The sequence below is a fragment of the Thermobia domestica genome, chromosome 11 (assembly GCF_964235325.1).
Source record: "Thermobia domestica chromosome 11, izTheDome1.hap1.1, whole genome shotgun sequence".
Classification (NCBI taxonomy): domain Eukaryota; kingdom Metazoa; phylum Arthropoda; class Insecta; order Zygentoma; family Lepismatidae; genus Thermobia; species Thermobia domestica.
In genome coordinates, this window is record NC_137464.1 from 3,033,008 (window position 1) to 3,047,542 (window position 14,535).

At 37.5% G+C, this 14,535-nt stretch overlaps 1 protein-coding gene across 1 annotated transcript in view; it reads right to left on the minus strand.

Annotated features, from left to right (window-relative positions):
• Positions 1–14,535, minus strand: part of LOC145663825 (mitochondrial import inner membrane translocase subunit TIM50-C-like) — a 28,749-nt gene that overhangs the window by 1,653 nt on the left and 12,561 nt on the right. Inside the window, exons 4-7 of the mRNA XM_081729919.1 lie at positions 14,277–14,384; positions 9,526–9,657; positions 6,777–6,900; positions 2,865–2,968 (exon numbers count right to left, since the gene is read on the minus strand). Of these exons, the coding sequence (XP_081586045.1) occupies positions 2,865–2,968; positions 6,777–6,900; positions 9,526–9,657; positions 14,277–14,384 (468 nt within the window). The remainder of the gene's footprint in view (positions 1–2,864; positions 2,969–6,776; positions 6,901–9,525; positions 9,658–14,276; positions 14,385–14,535) is intronic.

Here is a 14,535-nt window from a genome sequence, read left to right on the forward strand (position 1 = left end):
GTAATTGTCAAGTCTCGATTCAGGCATATTATGATGGGTAGATATATTCTTTCTATTGTGCATCGAAATAAAATTTAAAATATAAACAAATGATAGATGTTTTTACTCTTATTCATGGACTGCCCTTTGGCCATCACTGCACTAATGTAACAGCTTACAGAAAGTTCCGTTTTATTAATTGATTTCTGTAGAGTGAGTCAAGAGCTTTTGGATTATTTTGAAACTTGAGGAGAAAATGTAAAATGTGTTAATGGGAGGCGATAGCAGAAAGCAAGAGATGTAACCAGGGACGCCATCTTAAGCTCAAACTTTCAAATTGGAAGAGGGAGTTTGTCGCATATCAAGTACCACCGGCGTGATTTCGGGAATTCAAAGATGTAACTGTTTCTTTCTTATCTTGTATGGTTTGCATGTTGTTGACAAAAAAATTGAAAACCACTTACCAACGGAGTTACAGCACATGTTCTATGTGGTAGACTCCCCGTCTAAGCACAATAGCAGTCGCTGTGTCCACTCCGAATGCACGCGCAAGAGAATGTCCAGCGAAATGTGGTCATACGCATGATCAAGGCGTTGCTGTAGCTGCCTTATATCGCGGGGTTTCTCAGGATACACACTCTGCTTCACATGCCCCAAAATAAAAATCACAAAGTGTGAGGTCAAATGATCTGGCTGGCAATTCCACGCATTACGTCGAGCAATAACACTTCCCCGGGAGTTATACTTCGTTATTGATGTATATCAATGTCATAATATGGAGGGGCTCCATCGTGTTGAAAACAAAAAGAAAACTTGTCGTCTGGGTTGAAAAGGGAAAGAAACATGTCCTTGAAGAAGCGCCGTTAACGTAGTGAAGGAAAATGGAAGAATAATGCAAGTGTCCCATATATCACATCACACCATTACGTTTGCAGAGCTATGTTCTTTAACTAGGATCGAGTCAGTTCGGATTGCTTTCACACCAGTACCAATAATTATACTGACTGACCTCCCCCATTGAAATAGAAATGAGTCTCGTAGATAAAACAGTAAACAAGGAATCTAATTCGTAAGGTTTATAGCCCATGTGCACAACTCTACCCGTCATTCTGAATCAAGCAGCTTAGAAGAATGCCAGCGATTGGCATGCAAAATCCACACAATGGAGGACTAGTTGATTCCACTTTCCAGTGAGAGATAACGGTTGGGACTCTCCACAAACGATGCTAGAATCATTTCCTCAATGGTGCCAGTCTTTGGTTGTCCATTACTGCCCTATCTTCAGAGTGCCAGTTTCTTGAAATTTGGCGATTACATACGTGATCATGCTTTGCGATACTGGATGTCAGTTTGAGTGCTGTCTGTTGTAGTCCTCTGCAATGTCTCTGGAATTGCATTTCCCAGATACTAGGATGCTTTTTATCTTCGCTTCCTTTGTCAGAGACATTTTAGGTCACCTGCAACAATACGCGATTCTGTCAGTAAATATGACTTTTCAAACTTTTAGTGTTCATAACGAACAAACCATACAAGATATCAAAGAAACAATTACACCCTTGGATCTCTGAGCTCATAAGTTTCTTAACATGCGATATCCCTTCGCCTCCCACTTAAAATTTTGAATTTACATTCAAGATGGTGGCCATGATCCCCATGTACCCAAGAAGTTGCGCTCCATTCCCTCTACTATCATCTCCCACTAACAGTTTTCACATTTTCCCCTTTGGGTTTCAAAATAAAAGGATATCCAAGGACTTTTGACTCACCCTGTAATTATGTCCTTTGTCAGCAATAAAATTATATATGACAAACACAATTTAAAATGAGACCTGAACCACTGTAATGGTTACAAAGAACGCAGCTAAGTAGCGCCGTCATACTACATGCCCCATGATTGAAACACGATCTTTCTAAAGAGGAATGCGAAAGTTTAATGCATAATCCCTGACATTTTACTGCTTAAAACTTGGTTCGATTATCAAAAAAACACTCTTTCGCGAAGATGGTTTGGCTATGTTGACTTTCAGCATAACACTGTTTCAAAAGGGACTTGTATTTCATGACGCCCTTGCTCCCACTGGATTGAGGACTGAGAAAGTGATCTGTGGTCCCTCCTTTAAGCCGCTAGTCGCAAATTGCTACGAAGCACATGGGAAATTAATATTTTTGGAACCTCCATGTGCGATGCCATTACCGACTAAAACTTTATGAGGGGGGCGCGGTGGCTCAGTGGTAGAGCGTTCACCTCTGGTGCTTGGGGTCCCGGGTTCGATCCCAGACCCCGCCAAGTGAACTTTGTGGTGGACAAACACTGTGCTCGTGGGTTTTCTCGGGGTACTCCCGTTTCCTCCCACTTTCTTCATTCCACCATTTCACTCATTTCTCATTATCACCGTCTCCTTTAGCCTAACCGGCATAACCGTGGGACGTAAAACTCTAAGATTTTTTTTTTTTTAAACTTTATGAGATTTCGACCATCTCTCGCCACCACTGTTTCCATAAGCTATGATGTCCTTACATTTCGTAGACTACTAGCGTTTGGGTGGTCATCGATCGTTTCAGTCTTTGTGACTTTCTGAACAGTCCGTACATAAACGCTCTACTACATGCACCTTCCCCAAGTTTGGAAAATCTCGTGTGGTGATTTCCAACCTTGTGAGTTACACTCAGCTACAATGTATTTTCATAACTGCCCATTTCGTCTGTGTTATGTAACACAGCATTATGTGGTTGTTAATCAACACATAACAAAATTATTTTTTTTAGATATAAAACTCAACTGTGATTCACCAACTCTAGCGCCATTTAGCCAAGTTTTGTCCTAGCATTGATATAGTTACGTATATTTAACTTTCCTGAGGGGGAAAAAGTAACTATATCCTTACCTGCAATTTCCTTTGATTTTCCTTAAAGGCTTCGACTGGATTATCAAACTGATGGTAGAAGTCTAGTACTTCTCTTACATCCGCTACTTCAGACGTTGCTATTGCTGCAAGTAAGAAAACGTGGTTTAAAGTCACTTAAGCTCTACTTAAGAATGATTATTATTAGTCCAAATCCCATTGTTCAAAATATTACGAAAATCAAAAGATAATACTATAATGTTTCTACCTTATTACTGTATATAGTAGTTAAAAATGATGCTGAGGAGACAGTCTGTTTATGGCTTGCTGTGCTCAGTTATTTAGAAAGGCCTGTATGTTGACATCTATGTATTTTAGCAATGCACACTAATCACATTACTAACACTTAATAATTAATGCATTATTAATTAAAGTACTATGCATCTGATTATTATCAATTCCAAGGAAAACCTAACCTATCTTTTAAAATCACAATAAATTAGCGTAGACTTTACTTTATCAAAACAATTGAACTTAAAAATACAGAAACAAAATCTAAGGTATCTCTACATGTTTTAGAAAGAACAATAACATAACATTCAGGAAATGTAAACATAAGGAGTTGTCAAAGTTCCACTCAGTTAACAATATGTACATCCGTATTATATATATATATATATATATATATATATATATATATATAGATAGATAGATAGATAGATAGATAGATAGATATACATAGATACATATAGATAGCTATATGTGTGTGTGTGTGTGAAATAAATAAACAATAACAAATTATATACAAATTCGATCTAACCTTTCATTTTAGGATTCGGAATAAATAAATGAAAATTTTTAAGTACTTTCAACAAAACAAACCGAAATTGTGACAGTTCGAAGACTCAGGCTGTAACAAACACATTTGTTCTTCCTGCGAAAACTTGGCTCAATTTAATCGCCTACCATTCTTTTTCAAGAATACAAGCCCTGAAGTGAAGGTATGCGAAGTTCTAGAAACTCTTAAAAAAATCATAATTTTGGTCGTTCAAGAATGTTTCCCATGTGAATCAACATTCAACAATACGCATAGCAGACTACGGAAGGTTACTGAAGAAAACTCCAGAGAGGGTTGAAATAATTTTAATATAATATATTATTTGGGATACAAGATTAGTACTTAGTTTTAATTTAGAATATAGGATTTAGATGGGCATTTAGCCCGTCCTTGGCAATCACACTATCTGAGGAAAGGGAAGGAAGGAAGCTATATGTTAGGTACCATCCCGGCATTTGCCTGGTGTGAATGAGAAAAAAATCATTCAGGATGGTTGGCCTAAAAAAGCTTGTTACACTTTTTCGACCCACTGGCCCCACCGGGAATCGAACTTGGGACCGCTCGCACCGAAGGCGAGAGCGTTAGCGACTACGATATGCGGGGTCACTTAATTTAGAATATGTATCGTATAGCGTGTATATTAGCAGCAAGCTATTACACTACTCTGTAGTGCTTTATCTTTATCAGCAACTTTAAATATGAGTTATATTGATGTAAGAAAATGCAAGAATAAAACCAGGATCGTGAACACATTAGGAATGTCAAAAAACATGTATCTCAATACCAGGGCTTTCTACACCATTTGAGTCCAACAAACCACAATCTTGTATTTGTCAGAATTCTACATTCTTCAATAAAATAATATCTAAAAGGGAAGTTTCGAATCAATTTTCAATAAAATAAAAATTTCAAAGTTAAACTCCGACCAAGGGAATTCAGATAAAATATGCATACTATATGTTCCATAACTACAATTTATATATTGGGTGTTCTAAAAATGGGGCCCACGGACCGCTGATCATTATTCTACAGGTCAAAATAAAGCCGAGGCCTCCTTCAGTTGCTACGGAGAATCAATTTTCACTATGTGGCAACGTCGCAATTTACTTCGAACCATTAGGATTAATCTACGAATCCACGAAGCAGTTACATCGATTGCTACGCCAATAAATGCTGCTAGTGTCAATCTATATGAACTTAAGTGAAAAGACCCGACGTAACCATTTAACAGATTAGTAGATCTAGTCTATGGTTATTTATCTGCGACGTTGCCACATAGTGCAATTCGTGTCTTTAGATCATGACCCGGAAGGTACACAAATATACAGTATATATATATATTATAGTATGTATTGTTTTATTTTGACTTGTAGAATAGTGCTTTGTGGTCCGTGGGCGCCATTTTCAGAACACCCGATATATATATATATATATATATATATATATATATATATATATATATAAACTCAGTAGTTACAAATCCTAAATACCTAATCGTTAATTTAATAAAGGAGGCTTGTCTCATCTGGATAGGCAAAATTTTTACACACAGGTTTAAAACTCTTTATTAATCATCTCTTTCACGTACAACCTTCACAACAATTTTATCTTACCTTTTTGCTCATCATGGACTAGTCTAGTGAAAATTTTAAACACCCAGTTCTATGTTCTGTGAGGACAATTTTTTGTGAATAATCATTTTCGATATATTTCAAAGACTGATAGCTCTTCTTCTTCTTCTTCTTTTTTTTTCTGGCAGCAATAGTCATTTGAAAACTTTAGTGTTCTTATTTCGTTACATTTTAGATAATTTAAAATTCTTAGAAGTTTGTATCTTCTGTCAAATTCATTAAGAAGCTTAAAAACTTAAAGGAAAATTACTACAAAGGAATTTATAGAACAGACATGAAGGTTCGATATTCTCGATTCGTTAGCTTACAAACACAAATTATTATTTGTTTCTCAACAAATAAAGAGCTTTTCAAACAGCAAACAGAACCTATTCTGCACAAAATCTGTTGATGAAAGTAATATTAGGTTTCCGTATTAGATATTATAATATGCTTATCCCTTTTCGAGTGATCCTGTTATAAAAGAAAATGAAGTGAAATCTTTAAGTTGTATGTCCCACGGTTATGCCGGCGTCGGTAAAAAAGACGCTGATATGAGAAATGAATGAAATGGTGGAATGAAGAAGTGGGAGGAACCGGGAGAACCCCGAGAAAACCCCCACACACACATGGGTGTTTGCCCACCACAAAGCTCACTTGTCGCGAGCAGAGATCGAACCAAGAACCCCATGCACCAGAAGTGAACACTCTACCACTAATCCAAAGCTGCCCCACATGCTACAAAAGAGTGTAACCAACAATGATATTTTGTGTAGCAGCGACTAAATCCTGGATCCACTGTCGGCACTTATAACACACGAACTGCACTTTTTAGGGAATGGGGAAGGGTGGTTGTTGAAGGACAGCCCAGGGCGCCCGAGTGTGTTTAGATATCTTACAGCAATCATTTCCAACTGGATGCTCTGTAACGTTAGAAATTGCTAATCCTATTCTTAGTAAACCGCACAGAGAAAACAAGGAACAGGCAGGGGAAACCTGGTGTTCATAAAAGACAGTGGTAACAAACAAACATCATCGGTGGTTTTGAAGATACGCTACTTGTGAATCTATGAGTACTCGTACACCGCCAACCTTGCTTATTCCGTTCTCTTCCCCTCCTTTGCTCTACCCGCTTCTCTCAACTGATTCTCCGACGGCCAAACCATGCTTCTACGTCATATATTGGCCAGTTGAAAATGAATGTAAAGAAAACATACAAATATAGACGGGTCAAGTATGACGTATCATCGCCACAACTTGTTTTCAGTGACCTGTGAAAAGCTTACAATATCTGGAATTTCAATTAGTTATGTCTTTGTAATTACTTATATACTAGTATACCAGAGTGAAGGAGAACATTCTAATTTTCATCTAAAGAAGATGGATGAAAGATGAGGAAACGTGTTTGGATGAAAAATACAATATGTAAACACATCCAGCCTAGTCTTGGTATTGTTTGGAACCGGCGGTGACGAAATTCCTTCACTCATCCATTAGAGAACTTACTTCTTAGAAAGAATGCTAAATCAATAAGCGTATGATCGTCGTCATTTCCAGTCCATTTGGGAAGCACAATCGCATTCCGGTCGTGGAATTTCACTGAATGAGAACTACAATCCACTACGATTACCTGTAACGTACGGAAAGAAAAGATGGTAATAACATTCACAAAATCAAATACTTCTATATATTGCTTACAATAAAAATCAAAAGGTTATTACAGATTGCACATATTTCATTAATACCTTTTTTACTCTCTGAAATAAAAACACAACCAAGGAAATTTTCGGTTTCAATAACATTGTTATAACCTCTTATAGAATCTATAATATATCGAACTGTGTTCTGTACAGAACTTGTTTAATTAGGTGCAATAGTTATATATGATAAATGAAGGAACCAATTTTATATCACACCAATTACTCTACACGTGCCAATTCAATGATACACAATAAGTTAAATCCTCCACTTATCATACACGAGGGCTATAAATATAGTATTGACAATGTAGTACATACATGTTATTGAACGTAAAATTAACAATCACATTACAGGGGACCGATATAATCTCCTTGCCCTTCGTGGTGGCCCTCGTCTGCTGGAGACAATTCTACAAGACACAGTGGAGGGGTTACTGCGGTAACAGGCCAACACTTGGTGAGACCTGGCCAACAGTTAGGTCACTGCACTTGTCATGTGACAAAGAGTGTTGGAGTTTCTCATCGAAAGTAATGAAAAATGAAATGAAATCTTGTAAGTTTTACGTCCCACGTTTATGCCAGCTAACCTAAAGGAGACGAGATAATGAGAAACGAATGAAATGGCGGAATGAAGAAAGTCAGAGGAAAGGGGAGAATCCCGAGAAAACCCACGCACACGGTGTTTGTTCACCATAAAGCTCACTTGGTGCGAGTTGGGATCGAACCAAGGACTCCATGCACCAGAGGTGAACGCTCTACCACTGAGCCGCGCGGGCCCTTATTCAAGATGAGTTTCACAGTTTGATGCCTAAGCCGGATACTTCCCTGCAGTCCAGTGACGATCGCTTCAAAAAGACCTCTCACTAACTGAACCCGTTCCTCTGTAACGGATGATCACCATTACGAGTCCAAACTGATAACTTCTCCCGGCTTGAACGAAATGCCTTTACCCGTCGTGCAGCTGTCCGATACTGCAATGCATCATTGTCACACGTTTCCTACAACACTTTATAACATTGACATGCATTTTTGCGGTAGAGCACTTGGATTATTATCCAAGAAGGCTGTTTAAGTTCCAAAAAAGCTATAGAGGACCTCACATTAAACTGCAGGAGCAAAGGGTCATCTTACACCATGGAGTGCGACTAGTTTTTATTACTAACAATTAAGCAAAGAACCTTTCTACAAAACGTCGCAAAAAAGAGAGATACCGTACATATTATTTAACATGTTTGTCAAATGATGACATAATTACTGTCATTCTATAAATTCCTGGAATAAATTCTGTTGAAATCCCAGAATAATTTACTAAAACCTTATACAATTCAAAGTAAACAAGTTTGTGTCTATAGAGTAATTTAGCGTTGCCAGGAAAGAAAAAATACAATTTATAAAAAATATTTCAACTTCTTTTCTTCCCTTAGGATGTGTTATGTGTTCCTGAATCGAAATAAAACGATAAAACTTCAGAACGACCCAAGTGCTATAATCAAAAATTCATTTAAAGCGGCACAGTCCTTGTTCTTTTCAAAAATCTAAAAGCTACTTTCCCCATTAGAATACGCATTTCAATCAAAGTTTAATCATAAAAGCCACGTCCACCGAAGTGCTAATTTCGGTGGACACACAAAAAACCTACCGTACACGAAAAGTGATAAACTAACAAATTTAAGCACTATAGAAATTGCTCTCTTCTCCCATTAGAAGCAGAATTTTCGAAAACGTGTGAATTTATTTCCAACAGGAAGTTTATATACCAAAAGTTTCATTTGCCTAACTTGAGGGTCTCGTAACATACTGTATTTTTTGACAAATTTTGACTGTTTCCCCTTACATTTTAAAAATTCTAAAAATAGGCTACGGTCTCTTCCATAATTACTTACAAATATACCAAGCCCATGCTGTGAATTTATATAACGGATAAACATAAATTCAGCTTTTTACATATAAGATTAGGTTATCAGCTGATAGACATATTGAATATGTATAGATATGGTAACATTGTCTCAAAATGTCTTTTGTTCCATTGTTCTCAATGAAGAATCTTTCCGTCTCATGTTTAAAATGGAATATTTTCAAAAGTGCAGCGACATAGTAAGCTCGGGATCAGGCTTCGATTCTCAGTTCAGTCATAATATCTTCACTCTACGGCTGTTTCCTCTATTTATGTGTATTTCTTTCATAAGATATTATTTCACGTTAAGTACCTCTCTTCATGTACTTAACAATTCAATCATTTTCAATTCTTGAAGACAAAGACACCTTATCTTAAACATTCCTGGATTAAATAACAGTTTCAAGATTTCTCTCGCATCTTCTTCAGTGTTTATTATTTCGCTGCGCTGCTTACCGCATGTCATGCCATAAGCTTAGCAGGGCAACGGAATAACACAAACCAAAGAAGAGGCGAGAGAAGCCATTTAACCATTTGTGTTAAGGTGTCTTTAAATGTTAAATATGCATCTTATAGCAGCCACCAGAAAATCTCTATTTACAAATTTTTAGGCAGGAAGAATCTGAAAACAGACTAAAGCATTAGAAGACTTTCTACTAACCTTGCTGAGATCTCTATTCAAGCAGTCTAAGTCCTTAACATGGTGTCCATCCACATAGCGCGTGGCATCTCGGACCAGTCTATAGGTGATGAAACCATTGGGGTCTAGGGCATCAAGAATAGGAAATGCTGTCTGAAAATAAATAATTATAATAACTACTCCATGCCTTTCTTTTGTCTATTCTTTACTTATTCTACGTATAATAGCTGCGCTCACAACGTTTCTAATCGGCGAGCTAATTAGTGTAACGAAATAGTAGCGAGGAGTTTAGCCACCACCACTCTGTGCCGCAAGAAAAACAATGAAAACGTTGTCACGTATACACTTATAATCATTATGTTGTGAAAGAGGAAGAAATCTTTGGCAACAGCTGTTTCAGTCTATTGTCTGACAAGGTAAACAAGAAACATAAGACAATTCGTAATATGAAAAATAGCACTACGGGTGGAATTTTAAATAATACGTAGAATAAAGCGGCCGTCCTTAAAAAACAGTCCATTAATACGGTAAGAGCTTGTTAGAAAGAAGTTTTCGTTCTGGTTTTCATAAGGTCAAACTGGATTTAGGATTTAGGAACTAGATTTCTGGGCTTTCGGCATCTAAGGCCATTTAGCACGTCACGTATGAGCCCGCCGATTATCCCTCGGCGATTACATTATCCGGGGAAAGGGAAGCGGCCTGGGGCCTATAAGTTAGGTACAACGCCAACATTTGCCTGGTGTGAATGAGGAAAACCCAGGAAGAAGCTCATTCAGGATGGCTAGCCTGATAAAGCTTCTAACACTTTTTCGACTGAGTGCTCCCGCCGAGAATTGAACCCGGGACCGCTTATGAAGTCAAACGTCATGGTAATAATACATATACAGAAAGTCGATCGATTTATATCCGACCAATTTGACAACACTGTTGTCACGTGTGTAATTACGCTAGAGCCACGAAACCGGCGTCGTTGTCAGTGCAGTCTCAGATTCCAAGTATCAAAGTGTCGGCTGCTAGTGAAATGCCACCGTTATTGGGAAAGAACCACCATGCTCTTTCCCACGCACATTTTTCGTTAAACAGAATGTAACACAGTCGGAAAAATGGTTTAACCATCCGAGTGACCACAACCGAAGATGTCAACTTTTTTTTTTTTTTTCTTCAGGCGTTGCTGTGCACAGTTGGCGCCGTGTCCCATCCTGTGATAGGAAAGTCCTGACAATTTTCTGCGAGAACGGGCAGCGGTGATGGACGACAGCAACAAGCCTGGCAGTGTGGTGCAGGCAGTCAAAATTCAAGACAGGAAGAGAATCCCTTCTCAACGTGGCCGGTACTCCACGACGAGTTACTGCAGTCATCGAAACCAACATTTGTCAGGTGGAGCAGCTCATTCTGAGTAATCGACGCATTAGTGTGAGAGATTTCAGTGTGAAAACAAACATCGAAAGTGTGGAAACGATCATCCACGAACACCTGCACTACCGGAAAATCACAGCCAGATGGGTCCTAAAAATGCCAACATTCTACCAGAAGCAGCGAAGGAAAACGTCTCGTCTCAGCATCTGCAGCGATTTCAGAAAGAAGGCGAAGGGTTCCTCGGAAACATAATCACCTGCAATGACAGCTGGGTGTATCAGTACACTCCAGATTCAAAGAGCTCCAACATGGAGTGGAGGCATCCAGACTCGCCTCCGCGGATCAAGGCACAAGCGTCTGCTGGCAGTGATGCTGATGGTATGCTGGGACAAAAACGGGATGATATGCACTGATTTCCTGAAACGCGAAACCACAATCAATGCGGTGTACTACAGCAACCTCTTCCGGACCAAAGTCAACGAGGCTTTGGGAAGAAAACAGCCACAGACAGTGAAGGATGGCGTCATCATCCTGCATGACAACGGTCACGGCTATCACCAAACTTAATTGCAGACCATCCCCCCATATATATGCAGCCTGTTTCAAAACAACACCGACAACGTTTGGGAGATGATTCCTGACACCAAGATAAGACAAAAAGTGTAGACCAACATGGGTGCACAAATGCTTTCTTTCGGAGTTATTGGCTGCCGAAAACATGAAAAAAATGAATTTTTAAGGTCCATGGGACCTAGCGTAGTCGGATCAAGACTTGAGTTAGGAACTAGTATCCAAATATCAAGTTTCAAAATCCTGCGGTACTTCTGCAACAATTTTTATAGAGGCAGTTTTAATATTTTCCATAAGTAAATATATAAGATTGTACAGTTATCCTGTATCTCATAGTATCTGATGAAGCCAAAGGATTAGCTGGTGAAACTGTAACACACATTTAATTTTTAATGAAAATACATGGTTTTGCTCAGCAAATTAGTGTCTATGTAAGAGGTAGTTGGTGATAACTTCAAAATATATGCTAGTAGCCAAACTCTTTCTATAAAAATTAGGATTCTGAAACATGTATTTTTTTGGATAATGCACGTATTAGTACCTACGTGAAGTCTTGACCCGACTACGGTAGGTCGCATAGTTTTGGAGCTATGGACGTTTAAAGTTCATTTTTTTTTTTTTTTTAAGTTTTCGGCAGCCTATAACTTTGAAAGGAACCATTTATGCACCCATGTTGGTCTTTTTTCTTTTCTTTGTCTTATTTTGGTGTCAGGAATCACCTCCCAAACGTTGTCGGTGTTGTTTTGAAAACCCTGTGTATATATATTTCTTCGATAGAATCCGACATTTTTCGATAGAATCTCACTTTGATCCTTACATGCTTATATCTCCTCTAACTGAGTCCATTACCTTCAAAATGTATTTAATATCTCAAAACTACATCAAATATTGCAATTCTGAATCTTACCAAATCTGTTTACACAGAATATATATGTATATCTTGTCTATCTAACAAAACATATGCACAACAGCAAAACATACTTACGAGGAAACTGATTGAAGTGTGACACGAAATTGTGGACGAGTTTATGCGCGAACGAAGTGTTTTTGTATACAATTAAATCCATTAGAGGAAAAAAACCCTCGATCTAAACCGTTCCGAAGATATACAGGAATAAGGGGAAGGCTAGTGTTCCGATATTTTGCAATTTTTTTTTATTAGTAGCGATAGTTCAAGTAAAAGAGACTTTTTAAAATGAAGAATTCCTTCATCCACGAAACTGTAGTAGTAAGTCGCCTTAGACATGAGGGTTACAAAACCGAAAAGTCCATAAAAATTCTAAGGGACCAATGTTTTGGAGGGGGAAGGCGAAAATACCGGAGTTCCATTGTTGCCTAAAATAGGCGTGTAAGGTGTCTATGAGTAGGTTTCTTGGTACGCTGAATCGAATAAAAGCACCATCAATCAAATAAAATAAAAAATGTAAAAAAAGGTGGCCATCCGAACTTTCCAAACATTTATAATTTCTACAATTTTTAACCGATCGGAACTGTATTTGATGTACAGTATATAAGGCGTACAGGTTTTCGTTTTTTAATTGGAAGATACTATTTTTGTTTACTGATTTATATTTTGCCTTTTAATATACGTATGTCACACAACTACACACTGTCGTACTTACGTTTGCAACAATATGTCTTTATGTTTCATATTATTTGATTTGTTTTTCTATAGCGCTTTTGCACAGATATGACCCTGTATTTTTATTCACATAATAACGTCTCTGTTTCTTTGGCAATATAATTAATACATTTTCATATCACCTTTTCTCATTTTCTAGCATGTAATATCATACAATTTTGTTCTTCGTGTCAATTACATTGATTATTCCTTATAGCCCCCCCCCCCTTTTTTTTTCGGCCCCGGGTAAAAGCTACGCCACTCACCTCAACATTCAACATCATTTTTATTCATTCTGGTGCATCTTTCTTAACATCTAATTGCAATTTTCAAACATATTCACTCGCAACACAGCCGAACATCCACAAAATATCAGAGCCTCAGCTTTTTCCTTACCCCTCCGTACCTCCGGAACGGTTGAGATCGAGGGTTTTTCTCTCCAATGAGTTTAATTGTACACAAAAACATTTCGTTTGCTCATAACCTCGTCCACAATTTCGTGTCACACTTGAATCCGTTTCCTTGTTAGACCATATATAGAAACAACTCCCAACAGAACATAGATAAGAACTGGGTTATAAACTAAAATCAAATTTTAGCACTCTCAGTTTAAGAGATAGGCAAAGGTAAATGTTACTTTAATAATTTGTTTATAAGATGTATTGGTTCCCTATACGTACTGAAAATATATAAAAACAAAGAACAGGAAACAACATAACGATAGTTTCAAATACATGTTTGAATCTGTAGTTGTTAGTGTTTTCGGAGAATCATTACTTGTAAATAGAATACAGTTAAAGACCAAATCACAATATGTGAATTACGTAGAAGAAGTGCAAGCCAAACACAATTACAAGTACTGTAATTATAATGCTTAATCCGTTAAAAAAACACCTTATTTAATCAAATAATGACAGTACATACAAGAATTAAGTTAATAAGCAGCATCATCTTCAGTACAAAACATCACCCACGTTGTTGAAATTATTGAGACAACAGCTTTGGAACACGCGGCATCAATGTACGGATCAAATTTAAACAAATTCATACTCTAAGCAGTAAAAGATGCAGCCTGGATTCAAAGCACGGTTTATTTTATTTTATTTTTTAAATTATTGGAATTGAAATAAAGTCAAGAACGCATTTCTTTGGAGAAGGGGGTGAGGGTAGAGGACAATTTTTCTGCTCTTCATTGTTAGAGTGATGGTTTTCACTTTGTACTTACGAAACCTTGCTCTGCAGTATAGACAACTACTTCGAATAAAGGTGGTCCAATTTGTGACAGGAAGAAGTCTACTCCTGGCCTCTTCTTAAATCTCCAACCAGTTTTGTACTGAAAATAAAATACAAATTATTTAATATTACGATAAACTATTATTTACGATGCAAACCGTAAAAGAAGACAGTTATTAAATCAAACACTAATAATATCATTTAATGAACAATTAATGCCAGAAATTGAAAGTACGTTTAAAAATAATTAC